This window comes from Plenodomus lingam, assembly GCF_022343315.1.
Source record: "Plenodomus lingam strain CAN1 chromosome Unknown contig_9, whole genome shotgun sequence".
Classification (NCBI taxonomy): Eukaryota; Fungi; Ascomycota; class Dothideomycetes; order Pleosporales; family Leptosphaeriaceae; genus Plenodomus; species Plenodomus lingam.
In genome coordinates, this window is record NW_027093973.1 from 130,936 (window position 1) to 152,036 (window position 21,101).

At 42.6% G+C, this 21,101-nt stretch overlaps 6 protein-coding genes across 6 annotated transcripts; 4 read left to right on the plus strand and 2 right to left on the minus strand.

The window, feature by feature from the left end:
* Window positions 1-86: 86 nt before the first annotated feature.
* On the plus strand, window positions 87-1,514 carry IAQ61_010600 (uncharacterized protein). The gene is made up of 2 exons (XM_003834562.2): window positions 87-433; window positions 493-1,514. Exons 1-2 carry the CDS (start codon window positions 156-158, stop codon window positions 1,304-1,306), a joined length of 1,092 nt encoding a protein of 363 aa, XP_003834610.1. The 5' UTR covers window positions 87-155; the 3' UTR covers window positions 1,307-1,514.
* Window positions 1,515-1,517: 3 nt separating this feature from the next.
* Window positions 1,518-3,872, minus strand: IAQ61_010601 (uncharacterized protein). Its single transcript, XM_003834563.2, has 3 exons — window positions 2,757-3,872; window positions 2,537-2,709; window positions 1,518-2,484 (listed from the first exon to the last, which is right to left on the minus strand). The coding sequence occupies exons 1-3, from the start codon at window positions 3,767-3,769 to the stop codon at window positions 1,883-1,885; spliced, it is 1,788 nt and encodes a 595-aa protein (XP_003834611.1). The 5' UTR covers window positions 3,770-3,872; the 3' UTR covers window positions 1,518-1,882.
* A 145-nt stretch (window positions 3,873-4,017) lies between these two features.
* IAQ61_010602 (uncharacterized protein) lies at window positions 4,018-4,269 on the plus strand (the record flags this gene model as incomplete). The annotated part of the gene is made up of 1 exon (XM_066098849.1): window positions 4,018-4,269. One exon carries the CDS (start codon window positions 4,018-4,020, stop codon window positions 4,267-4,269), a length of 252 nt encoding a protein of 83 aa, XP_065951007.1.
* Window positions 4,270-5,264: 995 nt separating this feature from the next.
* Window positions 5,265-5,678, plus strand: IAQ61_010603 (uncharacterized protein; the record flags this gene model as incomplete). Its single annotated transcript, XM_066098850.1, has 1 exon — window positions 5,265-5,678. One exon carries the CDS (start codon window positions 5,265-5,267, stop codon window positions 5,676-5,678), a length of 414 nt encoding a protein of 137 aa, XP_065951008.1.
* A 1,180-nt stretch (window positions 5,679-6,858) lies between these two features.
* On the plus strand, window positions 6,859-9,430 carry IAQ61_010604 (uncharacterized protein; the record flags this gene model as incomplete). Its single annotated transcript, XM_066098851.1, has 4 exons — window positions 6,859-7,059; window positions 7,307-8,151; window positions 8,203-8,480; window positions 8,538-9,430. 4 exons carry the CDS (start codon window positions 6,859-6,861, stop codon window positions 9,428-9,430), a joined length of 2,217 nt encoding a protein of 738 aa, XP_065951009.1.
* Window positions 9,431-11,373: 1,943 nt separating this feature from the next.
* IAQ61_010605 (uncharacterized protein) lies at window positions 11,374-11,868 on the minus strand (the record flags this gene model as incomplete). The annotated part of the gene is made up of 1 exon (XM_066098852.1): window positions 11,374-11,868. The coding sequence occupies one exon, from the start codon at window positions 11,866-11,868 to the stop codon at window positions 11,374-11,376; it is 495 nt and encodes a 164-aa protein (XP_065951010.1).
* Window positions 11,869-21,101: the final 9,233 nt, after the last annotated feature.

Here is a 21,101-nt window from a genome sequence, read left to right on the forward strand (position 1 = left end):
TAGTGCATCAGTAATACCATCACGTGATGTTTCTGGGCCCACTTAAATTATTCTGGTGACTTGAAGACGCCCAACGTCACCGCCAGGCCGCGCGCACGAGGTCAAAAACGTCGCCCATGATAGTCCGATAGCACAAAAAGAAACTGCTGTACAAGATGGCGTCAGCCGTGGCATCTGCACCTGTACCCAAAGACGAAGCGCCCGAAGTGAAGAACGAAGTCGTCAGCCCCGCCGATGCGCTCTACGACAAATGCGCGCTGCGGTCGCAAGGCACCGTCTTCTTCCAGCGCGACCTGTCGAACATGCAAGTCGCAGAAACCATGGGCGAGCTAACAATGCTCCTACAAGAACTATGCGACCGTCACCTTATGAAGCTGATGACGCTGGAGGGAGAGCCTTGCTGGAAGCTGCGATCGCGGTCAGATGCGGATAAGTATGTTGGATTCCATGCCTCTGAAGGCAGCTCGGCCATGCTAACCTACTTGTTTCAAGACTTCGACGCCTGACGGCCGATGAACGCCTGCTCTATCACCACATTGACCAAGTCCAAGCCGAGGGCATTTGGTCCAAAGCCCTCCGATCGCGAACCAACGTAACACAGCAAGTGCTGACAAAATGCCTAAAGAGCTTGGAGTCGAAAGATCTGGTGCAGTCGGTCATGAGTGTCAAGTATCCCAATCGGAAGATGTACCTCTTGAAGCATCTGCAGCCATCAGAGGATATCGCCGGTGGCCCATGGCAATCAGAAGGCGACTTCGACACCGCCTTGATCGACACAGTTGCTGGTATTGTAGCCCAGCACATTGAGCATGAGACCTGCATCAAAGTCCCTGGAAACTGGAACGAGTATGCGCGACCAGACCGCACGGCAGCCATCGCACAGAAGAAGGCCCAGGTGCAAGGCATCCAAGACATCGAAGAAGCCCCCGCCGTACAACCCTACCATCGCTCCAGAGACCCCAACACATCGAGACTAGTCCACAAAAATAACCCACAATACCCGACCGCAGCCTCGGTCGCCGAATGGCTCAACTCAAAGGGGGTTCTACGAGGCAAGTTTGTAAGAGAAGACGACATGGAACAGCTGCTCGAAATGATGGTCCTCGACGGCCGACTCGAGAAGATCTCGGGCACAAACTACCGCACCGTGTTGACGGCGAGCGAGACCAAAATGTTCAATGGTTTCGTGGACGCGCCGTGTGGGAATTGCCCCGTCTTCGACCTCTGTGGCAACGAAGGAGAGATTTCTGCGCGGACTTGTGTCTACTTTGGTCAGTGGCTTGAGACGCAGTCGGAGGAGATTTGACAAATGTGGGCTTTTTTCTTCTTCCCCATGAGAGTTGTACAAAGCATAGCGATGGCGTTTAGGGTTATGACATGTAGCCCCCATCTCCCTTCAAGACTTCTGTATTGTTACGGGGCCAATCGAGGTGTTGTGATTATGTACTGCGTTGAGGTAGCTAAAAACATTCGCATTACCTGAGCATGAATTCTAGAAAGTTTTTGACTATATATCTCCGTGAGACATTTAAATTGCAATTTTGTCAAACGCACATGTCCAAAACAGACGACTTGAACCACCCAGCATAAACCATATATCCACGCTGGACAGTGCGACAAGACGAAGCTGTGAAGATGTGTTGCTCAATCCCCTTTCCCTTAGCATGACTACAACGGTGTCCCAGAGGCTAAGATTGCGCAATTAGACCTGCCACGATAACACGTCCGTTTCATGTTACTTGAAAACATATTGATATTAAGTTTCCCTTTGTGAATCTCCAAAAGACCATGCCATCAGTAAAAGCAACACTCCCACAAAAAAAAAACGCCCAAAATATGCCGCTCTCAAAGGACAAGAACCCAAAAAGTTCTTTATAAAATCTCAATGTCCACAATCACAAGCCTCTCCGTGCAGCGCATGTCTCTTTCTAAAATCCCCACTGTAACTCGCCATGTGCGTCTGGCCGTCCAACCGCTGGCCCTCGGCTGGTATCTTGCCCATCCAACTCACTTGCTCGCCCGCTGCATCTGTAACCTTGAGTCCAACGCCCTTCTCTCTTAGTTCCTTGGTCACGGCATCAACATCCACGTCTAGATATTCATACAGGAACCTTCCAACCTCGGTATTTTCGTGGTTTCCCACCAGTGCTTTCGCGGCCTCGGGGTCGGAAGAGTATATGTTTACGTCTGCGGCGCTATGCCCGTGTGTACTCCAGCCCGTTTGGCTACGGCGGGACATCATGTCCGCGTATTGGTACAAAGCTGTGGGGGGATCGGCAAGCAGGTCCTTGACTTCATCGTCGGTGTAGTCCTGGATACCGAGACCATTGGCGATCGATTCGCGTATGAAGTCGCGTTGTTGGTCCTTCGAGGGCGACGATTGGAGGTACTTTGCGTATTCCAGGGCGAGACGCTCGGCGGAGTGAGATGCGTTAGCCAAAGGGGATGGGAACCATACGTATTCTGGGTACGAGGTGTGAAGTTCTGTCACATCGTTAGAAGGCTTATCAAGGGGGCTACTCGGGGGGCGACTTACGTCGAGCAGTGGCCAGACCACCAGTCTCGTGGTCCGAGGTAGAAACCATGACAGTTTGGGTCTCCTCGTTCTTGATAAAGTCAAGAACGCTGGTGAAGGCGCGGTCGTAGGCGAGGACTTCGTGGACTTGAGCGGCTGGATCGTTGTGATGGCCTGCATGGTCGATGCGCGAGCTATTGGGAGTTAGCAACCGAAGTGCAAAGATGAATGGGAGCCTCACCCTTCGATCATGAGGAAGAATCCCTTTTCACTGTCGCGAGTGGCTTGGCTGAGCGCTTTCATAGCGGTTTCGGCCATCTCATGGAGAGAGGGATATACGTCATTCTCGTTGCGGCGGTCGATCTCATAGGGAATATCTGTGTCGGCGAAAAGTCCTAGCATAGGAAAGTCGAGCCCGTCTCCACCTTTCAGATTGTCAAAGGCCGCACGATCGGATATGTAGTTGAAGCCGTTATCTTTAGCCAGTTGCACGATGTCCTTATCATCGGTTCGGCAGGATAGGTCGGCACTCGAGTTGGGCAAGAAGTGACAGCGTCCACCTCCAAACATGAGATCCACAACACGTCCAAGAGGATAGTCGCCGACCATTTGCTCTGCAATTCTATCCTCTTCTTGGCGCATGTTGACGTGTGCCGCAAAGCAGGCAGGCGTTGCGTCGGTTATTCTCGTCGTCACTACGAGTCCCGTCATGTATCCTGCTTTCTTCGCGGCCTCTAATACTGTTCCGCATGGCTCGTGGTCCGGCGTCACGGAGATGGCGCCGTTGTAGCTCTTCTGTGCGCATGAGAAGGCCGTCGCACCGGCGGCCGAGTCTGTGATCAGCGAAGACGATGAACGTGTCCGCGACTGTCCGATGAGGTGCTGGTCAATCACCAGCTGCTCACTGAAGGGTGCCCCATTCTGCAACTGCATGAAGCTGCGTGTCAGGCTCAGACTTGTGGGGCCCATGCCATCTGACACCATGAAGATCAAGTTCCTCTTTCCGCTCACATGGGGGCGTTTAGTATCCCCGCTCTTCTGGAATACAACTGCGAGGATGATGACGCCTGCTGTAGCTATCACCGCCCACACAAACAGGCCAATCTCACGCCAAAACTTCCATGTTCGTGGGGCAGACTCAGTCGCTCGTTGTGTCGGTCGTCCAGTCAAGAGGGCGTCTTCCTCAGCAATGTCGCGGCCGCCAGAGATGTCGGAAGAAGCACGGTTGGAGAGGAGAGGACGGGCACCAGACATGATGGCAATGAGAGTCTCACAGAGACTGCGCAGGATCAAGCAAAAAGGAGCAAAGGAGTGTTGGTGAGTTCAAGCCATGTTATCGGAGAGTGTCATGCGGCCGCTGGTGAACGTCAGCTTGTCACAGGGTGCAGCGGCTGATCGTCCAGTAGCTTGGTGGAAGCGGCAACGCGTGGCTTGGCGCAATGGGCTGTCATATCTGGTCAACTTGGTGTACTATGTATTAATCTATCATCTAGACGTAGAGCATGGCTTTGACCATGAATTGGGCCTCGCTGTGGACCAAGGGCACATTCATTGAGACTATCATCAGAGAACTTGACGTCTGCGTTCGTAGTCCTACAGGTTATGGCCTCACTTGTAGCAACTCTACCCCCGTAAGCAGCTCAGCAATGCCTAGTACCTACAGCTTCGTCAACGACCCCTTTGCTAGCCTGAAGGCATCATTCAGCGGTGAAATGATTTCCAAACCACGCTCTTGGAGTGGCAGAGTATATTGATTCAGACGCCTTGTTACCTGCAAATCGACCGGCACGCGAATGCGTAAATTGACCACGGAAAATCTCGTGTAAAGACGTCATCGAGGATCCAAGATGAACTATGGATGAGTGTTGAACCTAGCTATGGTGCTAGTGAGAAAGAAATGGCACTGCGTACGTAGACACTATGGCACTGATAGGCAAGCATCTCGGGTAGATCAACGCGGCAGACAGCAGAGTCGTGTCATGTGCTTCCACATTGCAGAACACAGTACTTACTATATGCGGTAGAATCACTTCATTCTTGCAGCTGAATGCCGCAGGGTGTACATCCACCATGATGCCCAAAAGACAGCTCCCTGGTTCATGAAATATAAATGAGGGAGCTGTGTGATATTCTTGAGATTTTCAGTAGCGTGTCGGACGGGGCGGCCGAGTCGATTTTAGTCCCCAACCGGTTCAGTATATAGGCACACAAGAAAAGATATGTGCACCTGTGAGTTTCTCCATACATTCATTCAAGAAAATGGCATTGAGAGAGAATGAGGCAAGATGTCCATGGTCAAGATGATGGTGAAGATGCAGATTGGTCTCGGGAACGTTGACGCTAACCTGTTCTCGGCCACTAGCGTGGACGGCGTTTAGCGCGCCCACATTCTCTTTTTCGGCCCTGAGCCCTGACGCCCGCAACCTCATCGCGAGAAGACGATAATCACCAGACGTACGTTCAAGGCCAAACTGCTGAATCTATCACTCACACTGACCTCGACATTTTAGATTCAGGTATGCATCTTCCACTCGCGCGCTCGTCGCTCATCTGCGACTCCTAATCGCTACGCAATCCGCACTTCGCTCGACGCACAACGGCCTTCTCACACTCGTACAGATTTTCCACTCGAACCTCTGAACATCACTCAAGATGACGGACTCACGCGTACGTAACTTGGACATGCAAACTGCTTGGAATACATGAACTGACTCTGTTCACCTCCAGCTTACCTACAGGCGTCGGATGTATGCCAATCTACCTCACCCTCCCACGGCCAAACTTGCTGACCTGTACACAGGCCTTACAACACCAAGAGCAACAAGACCAGAGTATTGCGCCTCCCTGGTGGAAAGCTCTCCCTGCAGCACTTGAAGAAGAAGGGAACCGCCGTCAAGCAAGTCATGTCCAATGCAGACCAGATTGGGACTTCCAGCTAACTCCAGAAAGGTGCGGTGACTGCGGCACCAAGCTCGCCGGTATCCCTGCTCTCCGTCCCCGCCAGTACGCCACCGTCTCCCGCCCAAAGAAGACCGTCCAGCGCGCATACGGTGGATCGCGATGCGCCAACTGCGTCCAGGACCGCATCGTCCGTGCTTTCTTGATTGAGGAGCAGAAGGTTGTCAAGAAGGTGCTCAAGGAGTCTCAGCAGAAGAAGCGCTAAGTGTGGCAAGGAGGGTTGAAGGGGGTTCGCATGTCAAAACTGGGTCAATCGGTGTTCATGTGCATTATGGGCAGTTTCCTGGTTCGGTCGACTTTTACGATATCACGGCGACACAGTTGTGTCATTCCGCCAGGACAGTAGCTTAGTAGGGTCACGAATGCATCCGCAAGCTATGAAGTTGTCTTGTTGTGGGCCGTCTGGTCATGTGGAACGGTCAACCTGAGGTTGTAACAAGTGCTCGCGCATGTGCATTTGTAGAGATGGCGTGTCAATGAAGCTTTGTGAGGCCGTGCCTATAACAGTCGCAGCTTGCCACCGACTCTACCCATGAATGTTGAAGCCTCGTTTAATGTATAGTCCCTATCCCTCGAATTGATGCATATGCCGCCTAATGTCTAGCCCTGACTGCAGACCCGTCCACTACATATGCCGCCCCCGAATCCATAGGTAGTCTTGGCCGGTGTGCTTGAGTAGTACCGATGGTGGAGTAGAATGCTCGAATACGGATGCTTCAAGCTCTGCAGCGTACATGCTCGGTTAAAGTGAGCACAGCAGAGACTTGGATAGGGAGGTCCAAAGGTTGTGTACCTATTACCTACTCTACCTAGGTACCTAACTTTATGTTGGAACCAAGCAGGAATGCATGAGGCGACTAGTAACGACCAAGACACCTGCATCCTTGCAACCCACCCCATGCCACATGGTGAACACCTATGCGAAGAGCACAAGCATGGCCCCAAAAGCTTCCAGATGACTCCCGAGGTCCCGTTACTTGAGTCTTGTCATCCCACCCCCAGCAAGACTCTTGCTGGGTGAATTCCCCCAGAGCTTTAGCCGGACATTTGCGGTGAAAACGCGACGGGATGGCCTCGCGAAATTTAATTCGTCCACCTGATTTCGACCCACCGCCAAAGGTTGACCCATTGGTGTACTACACAGTCGCAGTAGTCTACCGCGGCGTTCTGCATGGACATTGTAGCTTGCGACAAGGCCATCATACGCGCATTCCAGCTGCCAGCAGACTCCAACAACGTTTTGTCCGCGAGGCTGGCAAGATTCCTCCACCACAGGGCCTCTGCTGATCGACTGCCTAACCTTTTCCTCCCCCCCCCCCCCCCAACCGCCGAGCCCCTACCGCTGATCGACTTCTCCACGGCCGCAACATTGGGGTCGACAAACTATGTTGTCAATTAGGCCTACGACTCCAAATGGCGCGCAAGGCAGTCTGCAGCATCCTTTCTCCCCAGCCAGTGCGCACGCGCGGGGGTTCAAGCGCTCTGCTTCGACCGACGACGACCAGGACCATGATGGAGAGACCCGACCATCTTCGCGGCGCAACACGGCCGTCAAGCGCGCATGTAATGAATGTCGCCAGCAGAAGGTAAGTGCTTCCAGCCTCATGTCTTGGTCCAGGGCCCGGGGCGCATCTGCAGCGCCCTATGTATTCTCCCAATACCTTGATGCGCACCGCTCCAACAAATGTTTCCATATCTCGAGTGGGGTTGGCGCTCCCGTACCTAACTTGTCGCCAACAGCCACGAGGGCGCACAGTTTCACGTCGCCTTGCAGGCACTGGCCCACGATCAATGTCCAATGTCTCAAACGGCTGCTAACAGTACATGCTGCAGCTCAAGTGTAACGTCCAGCAAGACCCCTTCGTGAGCTGTGCCCGCTGCCAAAAGCAAGGCCTACGATGTGTCATCGAACCCAACTTCAAGCGTGTCGGCAAGCGCAACCGCAACGCGGAGATGGAGAAGGAAATGGAGTATCTGCGAGAACGACTCGCCATGTACGAAGGACAGTCAACGCCCAATACGCAGCCCGGTCGGACTGCGTCGCACGCAAAATCGGACGTTCACATGTTCACACCGGGCACCATGCCGAAACTGGAAGACGACGCCTTTCTCCAGACACAACACCAACAGGTGGCGGCGACGTCGCTATTGGACCTGCGCAGCGGCTCTCCCATGTTCTTCTCATTAGGTTCGGGAGAGGTGCGCCTGGGCCAGAACGAAGTCAATGACCTGTTCGCCGAATACTTTCAGCTATACCACCCATTCCTCCCGTTTCTAGACCCAGTACGCTCACCAGAGGAGTACTACTCGCAAGATCATAAGTTGCTGTTTTGGGCTGTCGTTGCGGTCGCTGCTCGTCGCTATGGGCCACGTCCAACCCTTCTCAAGGATCTAGCGAAGCCGCTGGGCGACCTGATTTGGGATTCAATACGCAACCAGCCAAATCACCATGTTGTCAAGGCGCTGTGTCTGCTTTGTACATGGCCACTGCCGGCCGAGCGAACCGTCACCGACCCCACATTCATACTAAGCGGCACGATGATGCAGATTGCGATGCAGATTGGTCTGCACCAGCCTACACATCCTCAAGACTTCTCACGGACCAATGTACGGCTGCAGCAGGAGGACATACATGATCGACTGCGGACATGGGCCGTCTGCAATATTGTAGCTCAGACGTAAAGCCTCCCTACCTTTCTTCAAGCTAACTAATGGCTCACTATGGACAGGGTATCGACAGGCAACGGACAGCCTTCGATTACACTCTACGACTCGACTTTGGATTTCAAGGTGGACGATGAAGAGCACATGCGGATAATACCGCCTACACTGTTTGTACGGCTGCGCCAGGAGATGGCTGTCAGCAGGATCAACAAGTTACTATATTCAGCGAATAGCCATGGGTTCGCGGAAGGCGCTGCATCAAGTTACATGACGCTTGAGGCAGATCGCCTGAAAGAGGAGCGTGTGAAGGAGCATCGTGGTTCCCTCGATGGCGTGGATAGCGGTACAGTGGAGACCGGCGCACACGTCATTTTAGATTGTATAGCTGACACGATACCAGATCTTGAAGAATTGTATCACTATGCGGTTTCATTACATCTCCATCTTTACTCCTTCTTCAGTCCAGAAACGCGACTCGAACGCCGAGACGATCTGGTGGCTCTCTATTTCGCTGCAACAGCCTATCTGGAACGTGTGTTCAAACTGCAACGCGAAAACAAATTACCTCATGTTCCCCATTACGTCATGCAAATGGCTTTGGCCGCTGGATTCGCCCTCCTCAAACTCCTCAACTCCGACTTTGCCACCAAACTACCTACTGATCGAGGTCGCCAGTTTGTTCTGCAAACAGTAGATGCTCTGCGCAAGGCCAAAGTATGGTCCAATGATCTCCTGGACCGCTTCGCCGAAGTCCTGGCCCAGCTCTGGAAGGAGAGCTCGCGAGGGCGCAGTCTTCATAGCCTTTCACAGTCGCCATCGCTCAGTAATCCCGGCATGGGCAGCATGTTCAACCACCACACCCAGCAGCAAATGCAACGGCAACAGCATGAGCATAGGAGAGATAGCACAGCTATGATGAACGACCCTCTTGGCCTTATCATCCGCAGTCGCATGAGTATGAGCGTCCTATTTGACTGTGTATGGCGATGGCGTGAAGCACAAGTCAGTGGTGCAGCCGAGCAGCTCGATTCCATGGTCATGAATAACCCTACCAACCCTGACTCATCAGGGCACTCTACACCGCCACCAGGAGCGGTAGTGGATAATCCTGCACATACCTTACCGAACTTCAATCCTCATCTCAACACACTTAGCATGCCCTTGCAACTCCCGAACGGACTTGCGAGTGCTAACAGTTATGAGTTCTTCGACTCGGTGTCGTGGATGCTAGAGACGCAGTCGGATTGGAATACCTATGGAGCGGGCAACTTCGGGAACGACTTTGGCACCTAAGAGGTGCCTTCTCATCCAACGTCAAACATAACGACTGTGTTACAAATCGAGAACTTGTTCTGATCGGATAACATCCTTAAAAACCCTTGACCTGTGGACTGTGGAATCCCCTAGCGGCCCAGGCAGGATGCGTGGACACATCTGGGAGGTCGAGCCTTGTTTCGAAGCGATATCTCCTCGAACCGTCGTCACCATGTAGTGTTTCTTCCTCGTGCATTCAATCGATCAGCCAGGAGCGAAGGATGCACCTTGTGCATATCCACGACATTATGGGCCTCAGCTCCCAAGTGCGTGCGTCCTAATCATTAGATCGTCTTTCTTTCTATCATTTTCTGAATCCTTAGCGTGGCGTTGCGGTGTCTTTGGGGATGGTTTTGGACTGGGTTTTGTCGAGTTACAAGATTGTGTGCTCGCTTCTATTGCACCAGTCATCTACTACCGCAGTGCGCCACGCCGTGGTTGTAAAATATGATACACCATAAGTACCTGGTGTAATTCATTTAATATCTGATCATATCCTGTGCCTGCGGAAATAAATGATCAGTGGATGAAAGAATTTAGTGCTTCAGCCCGTATTGTTGCAAAAGAAGAAGAAGCAGATTGCGTGGATGCATGGCGCACTCGCAGTTGACACCTGTAAGCAGGGCAATTGCAGACTTTCCCACTTCCTTTTTCAACTCCTTTTCGCCATTGCATTGATGCATCTGACCTTGATCAAATCCACTACACAGTGCTATTGCTATATGTATGTTCAAATCGATAGTGGTACCACTCGATGTTTATCAGCATTTTTTTTACGCTGGGCACACATCTTCCTTCATCAACGTGTTGAGTAAATTTCCTACCTCCTCCACAGCGCGCAAAATCTACACATTACGTACGATATAGAACTTTCTGCTGGCATCGACAGCAACACTCATAACAAACTTGATACTCGTCGGGCGACAATAGTATCGATACTGAGCTTTGATGGTATACTCGCTGTTACTCTTTACGTCGTCCTTGATTCGCAACATCTGTATACCGCACACCTCACTTGCCGCGCTTGCTAATGCGCCTGCCCATTAGCTGATGATCCCCGGTCAACTCACTCTTCCATCAATAGCATCTTCCATGATAGCATCAAGAATTCATTGCACTGGCTTCGCAATGCCGCACTGCCACAAATACAACAGCTACGGTCGGAATCTCCGGACGCTTACCATACTACATACTTTTCGGATCATGACGATTATCCCGCTCCTAACGATGCTTATCTGGCACATCTCTACCACCCTCCGAGTAGAGCAATTCAATATGCCTTCGACATGGGAGACCGACTTTGCGAGGCCACACTGGCAGGGATGGAAGACCGGTGTTTGGGCCATGATATTCGCCGTAGTGACTCTAGATCTAGGGCATGCTTTGTGGAATTTAGGGAGGGTCCATCGTGGTGGCAGAGATGGTGAGTAGCTGTTACAGCCAACGCCCTCAAAGATGTGTGGATTTTGATGGCTGACGAGAGAAATAGAAACCGAGACACTTACGCCGGACACTATACCCCCGGCAATGACCCCATCAACGATGCCCGACCTTCAAAAGCTAGTATCTCCAGCTTCCTCAAACCCTTGCGGCCTACGCTTCCTGCTTATCCACATAGCCTTCCACATCCTCGCCATCACCAGTTATGCTCTGCACATCTACTCCTATGTTTCCAGTCTTCAACCCAGCTTAAGTTCCTGCAACGATTACCGCCTTCAAGAAGACTGGCTAGCATATGTAATACGTCACCCAGGGCAGAAGATCTCATTCCAAGATCGATGCATAAGGATGAATTGGAGTATATGGGTCGCAGGGGGCTCTTCTTGCGCATGCGCGCTGATCATGAGTCTTTTGCATCTTGCCACCTTGGCGACAAGATTGTGGGAGTTCCTGTCGGCTCGTACAGGTTGGTGGATAGAAGACTATGGAGGGAATGGAGAGAAAACTAGAAGCAAGGCTGGGAACAACAAGCAGTGGGTGAACGTTGACCCAAGAGATATCGATGTCAGACTACGAGGTCGGCACCAGGCCTCAACGCGAGTGACATCGAGTTTGGCGATGAGCACATCTAGCCAAGGAGAGTCTGGTTTGAGGAGAAGAAAAGATTCAAAGAGCGAGAGTGAACATGAGGTTTGCAGGACTGATTCGGCGTGGAACGAGACGCTGCTAGAGTGCTTGGTACCGTGAAATGTGTAGGTCAATACGACAGAGCTTCCATAGTATGCTTGTGTGGGTAGGTTGCAATGGGCTTGGTCTTGTATTTGAATCCCTAGTGGAAAAGAATATATCGGTATTGATTTAATGATCAACTCAATTATCTGGACACGATTTGTACACGCTTGAGGACTGATACCGGTACCGTTACCGGTACCGCATGGCCTACCAAACTTGGCTACTTTTGTGTTATTCCATTTCATACTCTATTTAAGAAATTTCCACATTAAATGATGAGATGGTCGACGAACAAAGATTTCTAAGTTTTTCACGAAGAGAAGTGCAAATGGTCTTGGTCTTGTCATTGTCGAAGAGGGCGCGGCCGCCGGTGCATATCAATCGCTTGGCAGGGCTCCACTAGCAATCATGGAAGTCACGCTAGCTAACGTGATCCACCACCGAGCGCCCACCCCCACCGAGCGCCCACCAACACCAAAATCACCAAATTTTCAACACTAAATTTCTTAACAACTATAGCACCTATTAACAACGCGCTTGTAGCAATTAAATCCTTAACTCTTAGAGAAGATTTTATATACTTAGAAATAGTAGAAAAGTATAGTTGCTTGTAGTTAACCTTATCTAGATACTACTAGAAAATTTAGTAGGTGTATACTACTACTTTACTAAATAGTTAAATACTTAATACTATATAAGAAAGCAAGCTTATAGAGTATATTAAAGAGCTTTATAGGTAAGGATTACCCCCTATATAGACTATTATTTAAAATTTTATAACTAAAATAATAGGGAATCTAGTAGGCAAAAATTAGGTGTAGCGCTTTATTAACTGCTATAATATTAATCTTATCTCCTATTAGGCTACTAGGCTTAATTATAACTACTTTAAAGCTAATTCTACCTTTAAGTATATGTTATAGACTAGCCTTAAGGGAGAATGCAATAAGCGTTAATAATAGTATTTAGTATCTTAAAGGAGGGATAAGCCCTCTACACCTTTTTATAGGTGTCTAGTGTGTTCGCTTAGTAGTAGTATTAGACTTAGTCTATCTTGTGTTAGACCTAGGCTTAGGTATAAGCCTAAGTCCTTTACATACCCCTAACCTTCCCCTAAAAACTATCGTGAAATTGTCTTTCTAGGGGTCTAGGGTTATATCTTTGTCCTCTATAATCTATATTAGGCTTTATTACTATATTTTTTAGTTTTATTATTATATCTTTATATCCCTTCCTAATTTATAATAGGCCTATATATTAAGTAGTATACGTGTGTAGCATCTATACGCTTATTTTAGCACCCTACTATAAAAGTTCTAATATAGCTATCCTACCCTACTATAAATTTTCTAAACTTACTTTATTATATAATAGATTTTCTCTACTAATTAGCCCTTTCTCTAATCTTTTTCTATTAATCCTACCTATCTAGTTCCTATTATATCTTTATCTATAGCTACTAGTGCTAGTAGTAGGGATCTATTATAAGGTAGTTAGACCCTACGCTAGGCCTACTAAGATAAGGTGCGTACTTCCTATATTCTCCCTATATTTCCTGCACTAACTTTTTATTTAGCACACGTCTCCTTAAACCTAGTTACTTAGTAGCTTTATTATTTCTAGTAACTTAGATAATAAGGAATATAATAGTAGCTTTATAAAGCTACTTCCCTATAATTAGTGTATTAACTAGCTTTATCTCTTTAGCAAGTGTGACTATTAGGAGGGTAGTAGTAAGTTCCCCTTAATTTGTTTCCTTTATAGCAAGTTCTAACTATATCTAGGGCGCTTATATAAGTCCTACTATTATAGCTATAAGACTTATACTTAGTTAGAAGCTATCCTTACTAATAATCCTAATATTTACTAAGCCCTCTGCAACTAGCTTTAGTTTTATTATAGTTACTAGGAGGATTACCTTTATATTATAAAGAAGGGGACCCTTAGCACTTTTATAGGGAAACCTACTAAAGGTACCTATTACTAGTTTATACTATAGTTCTACTAGCTCTACTATTATTTTAAGGATCTTATATTAAGGGCTTAAACTAATAACACTATTACTCTACTTACCCCTACTACTTACTTACGCGCCTATAATTAGTATTAGCTTAGTGCTATTATTCTATCTACTACTAGTACTCTAGTATTTCCTCTTTAGTCTACTATTACGCCTTTATATAGTAGTTATAGCAATAATAATATTATATAGCTTACTACTACTACTAGTATTACCTTCTAGTATATTAACTAGCGTATAAATAAGACCTAGGCCTAAACTAACCTTTATATTAATAGGCTTAAGAGCGCTACTAAGCGCACTACCTAAGGTATTAAGACTCTTATTATTAGTATTAGTTTTCCCTTATTCCCTTTATATCTATTTTAATATTTATTTTCTTTAGGCCTAGGGTACTACGCGTTAGCAAGCTATTAAAGCACTACCCTCCTCCTAACGCTGCTACTACTACTACTTATACTTGTTAACTAAGTTATTCCCTACCTATACTGCGCGTAAGCGTTACTACTATTACTAAGAGATATAGAGGTATTAGAATAATATAAATAATAGTTTAGGGGGGGCTAGGAGGGGGTTAGTTATAGATAGTAATAATATAGATACTACTACTTAATTATTAGCTATATTATAAAACTTTAGTAGCAGGGCACTTGCTTAGAGTGTTATAAGGATAATTAAAAGATTTCTCTAATACCTTTCTACTTCTTAATTATAACAAAGGTCTAAGTTATTATTCTAGTTTCCTTTTACCCTTACTTCCTAGTTTTTATATATATTAGGCTATTATTATATATAGTATCCCTATACTTTTCCTTAAACCTATCTAGAGCCTTAGTATCCTATACTACCTTAAGTAGGTGCTATATTAGATTAATATACCCCTTCTATTTTACTAGGACTTAACACTTCCCTTTTCCTTTTATATTCTTTACATAAAGGATCTCTTCTACTTCCTATTTATCTAGTATTATATCTTTATTTTCTAGAGTAACTATTAGGCCTAGTTATAAGTCCTAAAGCTTCTAGCTTAGTAGTAGGTTATTAGTAGCTCTCTCTAGTAGATCTATATACACAGTCTTATACAAGTTCCCTAGTAAGTCTAATACTACTATAAGTAGAGTAGGGACTTCTATTACTTTATACTTAACCTATAGCTAGTTAAACTTCTTACTTAGTTAGTTTATCTTTATATTATATATTATAAACTAAACTATATTACTTTTTAAGAACTTTTTAGCTAGGCGTTAAGACTAGTTTATTACTTCCTATTATTATTACTATTAGAATATAATAGTAGCTTGCGCTAGCTCTACACCCCTCTATAGGTGTAATAAGAATATTATAGCTTCTTTATAAGGATTCTTAGGCTTTACTAGTAGTAATATTATCTTTTATAGCGTGTCTATAGTATACCTATTTAAAAGTAGATTTAGGCTAATACTAGTTATACTAGAGTCCCTATTATTAAGTATAAGTTAGCAGGCTAGTAGGTAATTAGGCTAGTTAGTCTACTTAAAGCATACTATTATACGCAGCACTACCTGCACTTCTTAGTTTGCCTACTCTATCCTGCTGTCTATCTAGGGGTAGTATATAGTAGATAGTAACTAGTTTATCTTTATTATCTAATATAATATTATCTAGAAGGATCCTAACTAGTCTAAACCTTAGTTAGTAATAATAGAGGATAGGAAGCCCTAGAACTACTACTAGTTATCCTAGAAGATCCTTACATAATAATTAGCTACTATAGAGACTATTACTTTAAGCTAAATATATTTAGACAATCTATTAGTAATAACTAATAGGGACTAGGGTTTACTATTATCTTTTATAGGTAGGTTAACTATAAAATCTATAAATATTTAGGACTAGTATTATAATACAACTAGTATAGGTTACAATAGACCCTATTAGCGCTTCTAGGAGATATAAGCACTATAATAATAGTAGTTTTAAATATACTATGCAATATCTCCTAATATTCTATCCTAATAATAGTTGCGGCGTAGTATTTAAAATATTATATTCTTCCCTAGATATCCTACTAAACCTAATTTATATACTTACTATATAATAGTAGTTATAAGGGGTTCCTATATTAGTAACTAAATAATACCCCTCTAGAGCAAAGTGCCGTATACGCTAATTATATAGTCCCTAATTTATTACCTTGTATTAGCTAAAACTAGGAAAGACCTAGCGCCTTTCTAAACTGTATTAAGACGTACTTAGTATATCTTATCTTCTAGTACTACTTTATCCTATAGTATCTATATATATAGGTTAGTAAAGAGGCTAGCGCCCTTTAGTAACTTAGACGCCTCCTCTACTTCTAACACTATAACCTAAATTAATTTAGGGCGCATTACTAACTATAGTATTGCTTCTAAGGAGTTTAAATCTTATAGTTATCTACTTAAGGTATTAGGTTATCCTATAAGATAGCTAGGCCTATACTATAGGATATACTAATATTTTAAAAGTTCCTCTGCCTAGTAGTACTATTACTTACTTAAGCTTTAAAGGCTAGTAAAATACTCTAAGTTTTTATAGTCTATAAATATTATAAATAGCTTATAAACGCTTTATAACTCTACTAACTAACTTTTAAGACACTTAATAATAGCAAGTAATTCCTTATTATATATAGTGTAGTTTTGTCTCTCTAGCGTTAGTGCTATAGAGTAGTAAGTAACTAGGCGCTAGACGCCCCTAACTTTTTATAATAAGTAACCCCTAAGAGTATATCTTAAATAGTCTACTTCTAATAATATTTCTTTAGCTAGGTCCTATTATATTAATACTAGTCCTAATATAAACGCCTTTTTTAGCGTATTAAATATACTTTATTCTTCCTCTCCCTATTAGAATAGGGTATTCCTCCTAGTTAGTTAGTTTAAAGGTGCTACTACTTTAGAAAACTTTATAATAAAATTATAGTAGAAGTTAGTAAAACCTAGAAAACTCCTTACCTCTCTTATATTCCTAGGGGATTCCTATTCCTATACTGCCCTAAGCTTTCTAGGGTTAGGTCTAAGTAATTTGCCCGCCTTAATAATATAGCCTAGGTAGCGTACCTCCTTAACACTAAAAGTATATTTCTCTAAGTCTAGGTATAGTCCTACTTCTTTTAATAGTATAAGTACACGCTTTACTTTTTCTATATAGTTAAACTAGTCCCCTCCTAAATAAATTAGGATATTATTAAGGTAGGCTATTATATACAATCTAAGTAACTCTACAAGCGTAGTATTAATATATTATTAGAAAGTAGATAGCGCACTACTAAGACTAAATAGATATACTAACTATTTATATAACCTAAACTAGGTATAGAAAGCTATTAAGGACTTATAACCTTCTACTATTCTAACTTTATAAAAGGTAGTATAAATATCTACTTTTATAAACTAATTTACGCTAGATAGTGTGCGTAAAGTTTCCTTAATAAGTAGTAGTAGGTATTAGTCTAATATTATTATGCTGTTAAGTATCTAGTAATCTATATAAAGGCGCTAACTACCTAACAGCTTCTTTACTAGTAATACTAGAGCTCTAGCTATAGAAGAGCTTACTTAGATCTAGCCCTTGTCTATTAATCTAGTAAGTTATATTCTTAGTTCTAGCAATTAATTATAAGATATAGGGTATAGGGGACCCTATAGGGGGTTAGGCTAGGTTCTATCTAGGAGAGTTATTAACTAAATATAGTAATCTATACTACCTTAATAGGGCAGTAAACCACTTACTAACTCTTTGTTAAATAGGTCCTTAAACTCTTATAGTTCTAGTAGCAACTTTATCTTTCTAGTTTTATACTTAGGATTATAGGGAACTATGCTACTAATAATATAGATAGTATATATATTAATAGGACTTCCCTTATTAATACTTCCTAGATACTTTATTAGGCGTAAGTTATATATTACCTATAAAATATCTAGTATATTTATTACAAAAATTTATACCTATATATCTTCCTATTAGGGTCCTTAATTTAGCAACCCTGCTATAACTAAACCTAAGATAGTAGAGATATAGGTAGGATATAGGCGTCTCCTACTCTCTTATACTACTATATTTCCTACCTTCCTAATTATTAATTTGCCTTATAGAATATCTATAATAACGCCCTCTCTATATAGCTATAGTCTACCTAGTATTAGTTAATAGGAGAGACTAGGTACTATATAAGCTAAAAGCTAAGACTACTAACTATCTAAATTATAGTCTAATACTACTAACTATAAAATTCTTATACCCTTAGTAATTCCCTAGGCATGTTATAAGGGTTACAGGGGAATATTAATAAAGTTCCTACTAATCTATCTTACTAACTTTTCCTTAACTACACTAAAATACTAGCACCCTAAATTAACTATTACTTATATATTCTCTACTCTACCTAGGAGAAAGGGAATAAAGAAAGGAGGATTATTTAGACTAGCCTTAATATCTAGGGGATACTTAATAGCCTCTACTATTAATAATTCCTCTATTATAGTGTCCTCCTTATACCCCTAACTTAGCCTAAGGTTAGGGGTAGCTAGTTTCCTAAATTAGGGCTGCTTGCTAATACTATAACTATCTTAACACCTACTAGTTATAGTAATAGGGTATTAGGGCATACACATATAAAATAACTGCCCTATCTATACTAGGTGCAGACCTTTACTAGTTTCTATATATTAAATAGGTCCTATAGGATCTAGTTAGGACGTAATATTAGTAGTTTAGTAGGTATACTTAATAAGGCTACTACTTCTACTATATTTATATTACTATCCTAATCTAAGTTAGACTTCTACTAGGGTTCCTTAGACTTACTAGCCTAAAGAAAGCCTAGTTCTAGAGAGGCTATTTTAATATCTACTATAATTATCTTATATTCCTCTATAGCTATATTATAGTTTATCCTAGAGACTCCCCTATTAAGGGAAACTAAGTGTATATAACTATTAAGAGATTACTAAAGTTATAAAAGCTTCTATTTATTATCCTAGTATAAACCTCCTAACTATATAAGGAGCTATATAAAATTTATAAAGAACTCTATAAAAGGCTAATTTTAGCCCTAATATAAGTGTTCTAATATAACTTAGGCGCGCTCCTGCCTATAATAGTTGCTATAATAGAACGCTAGGTAGTTAAGAAACCTGCTTATATCCTAATATTTGTAAGCACTATCCTTAAAGTATAGTGCTATAGCGCGCTAGACTATAGGCAATAACTAGGACTAAATATATATAAACCTTGCCTCCTTATCCCTAATAAAGACCTTATCTACACGCAGTTTAAACTTTATAGTTATTTACTAGGAGGAGAAGTTTGCCTTAGTGCTATTATATAGCAAGCTAACTAGGAAGGGTTTATAGTATAAGGTAGGAGAGGGCAGAGGTAGTATATTATTAAACCTAGTAGGCTTAGAGGAGGGTTAGGATAGAATCTAATTACGTATTTCCTTATTCTATTAATATAGTATAGCTATTATAGCAGAGTTTTAAGCCTATTATTCTATTAATCTATAGACCTATTATATTAGCCTTTCTACTATATTAGGTTACACCTAATTATTCTAAATATCTAGCGCGTCTATCTCTTATTACTATTATAGTATATTTAGAAGAAGATACTAAAATATTATAGACTAGCCTTAAGGGAGAATGCAATAAGTATTAATAATAGTATTTAGTATCTTAAAGGAGGGATAAGCCCTCTACGCCTTTTTATAGGTGTCTAGTGTGTTCGCTTAGTAGTAGTGTTAGACTTAGTCTATCTTGTGTTAGACCTAGGCTTAGGCATAAGCCTAAGTCCTTTATAGTATAGCTTATACTTTAAGCTTTTACACTAAAAAATAGAGTAATATAATATTAAAAGTTAGTATATTTATAATATAGATAAGAAGGGTTTTCTTATTAGAGTACTATTAAAAACTAAATATATATTTAATAAGAGCGCCTATAAGTAGAGAAAGATTAGAGCTATACTCTAGGATAGTAATAGGAAGTAGATTACTACTATAGCTTGCATATATGCTAATAGTACTGCTCTTACCCCTACCCTTATTTATTAGTCCTAATCTAGAGCTTTATAGGATACCTAGTTATAAGATTTTAACCTATTATAATACTAAGCTTTCTTTATAGGATTACTAAGTAGGTAGATAAGCTACACCCTAGGGGTATCCTAGCTTAAGGAGGTGTTTAATTGCAAGATAAAAGCTAAAGCTTATACTTTATACTAGCTCCTTATTCTTAATAGCTATAGATCTTATATAATAATAGAGTTTATTAAGTACTATAATAAATATAAGATCCTACTTATAATATATCCCCCTTATAGTACTTATACCCTTTAGCTACTTAATATTATAATATTTGCTCCCTTTATAGCTTTATATAAAGCTTAACTATCTAGTTTTCTAGATAGCTCCTAAGGGCTTACAAGTATTACTAAGAGGGATTTCTACTAGTTATTTAATACTATATAGAGTAATACCTTTAAGGAAAAGCTAATATTAATAGCTTTTAAAGTAATAGGTATCTTACTACTTAACCCTAATATTATCCTTTTAAGGTTTAAAGCACCTATAAATAATAGTAACTAGCCTTCTTTAAGTAATAGTATAACCTTAATATTAAGTGTAAGTAATTAGAGAAAGATAGAGTAGTTACTCTATAATACTATAATTAATATCTATAATAAATAGTTAAAGAAGCTTAGCTAGATACTCTATACTATATTAGTAAGAAATACTCTACTTAACTATAAAAATAAACACCTAAGGGCTGCCCTAGCTAATAAGAAGAAGCGTAGGAAGTGTAGTAAACCTCTATTATTACCCTCTAATAATAATTATAGTAGTAGTGCTTAATTTATTTTACTATTAAAGGTAAAGCAAGTATTTAAGCTCTAGGAGTAAAAGAACCTTAAAGAATAGGAGCTATAACACTAAAAAAGCAAGGTAATTAAGCTTTATAAGTAATAGAAGCTTGCTAAAGCTTAACTTATAGAGGAGTGTTACCTAAATTAAGTAATTACTAAGAAGGAGTAGGAGGAGAAAGCTACCTAAAAAGCTACTACATGTAATAAGTAGAAAACTACTAAGTAACTAGAAAAGTAACTCTAAAATAATATTAAAATGTCCTAAATAGGTAAGAGGTAAATCCTTAAGCCTCCTACTATTATACTAGCTAAGGTAGTTAATAAGGAGCTAGTAGAAGAGGATATAGTAGTAGAGGTAACTTTATAGTATAGGCGCCTAATTAGACCCCCTAAAAAGCTGCTTATATAATCTAAAATATTTAATCTACTCTAATAGATTTAATAATCGCGACTCTAAGAAATCTTATAATAATAGCTATTATAGGTGGCGCAATATCCTTATTTAGTGGGTGGTGGATTTTGGTGTTGGTGGGCGCTCGGTGGGGGTGGGCGCTCGGTGGTGGATCACGT

Excerpts from the sequence above, each read along its gene's own strand:
- IAQ61_010600 (XM_003834562.2), top strand. The coding sequence starts at position 156 with ATGGCGTCAGCCGTGGCATCTGCACCTGTACCCAAAGACGAAGCGCCC. Across the intron at positions 434-492 it reads TCGCGGTCAGATGCGGATAA|ACTTCGACGCCTGACGGCCG; the intron begins GTATGTTGGATT and ends ACTTGTTTCAAG.
- IAQ61_010601 (XM_003834563.2), bottom strand. The coding sequence starts at position 3,769 with ATGTCTGGTGCCCGTCCTCTCCTCTCCAACCGTGCTTCTTCCGACATC. Across the intron at positions 2,710-2,756 it reads TTCTTCCTCATGATCGAAGG|CTCGCGCATCGACCATGCAG; the intron begins GTGAGGCTCCCA and ends AACTCCCAATAG. Across the intron at positions 2,485-2,536 it reads TGGTCTGGCCACTGCTCGAC|AACTTCACACCTCGTACCCA; the intron begins GTAAGTCGCCCC and ends ACGATGTGACAG.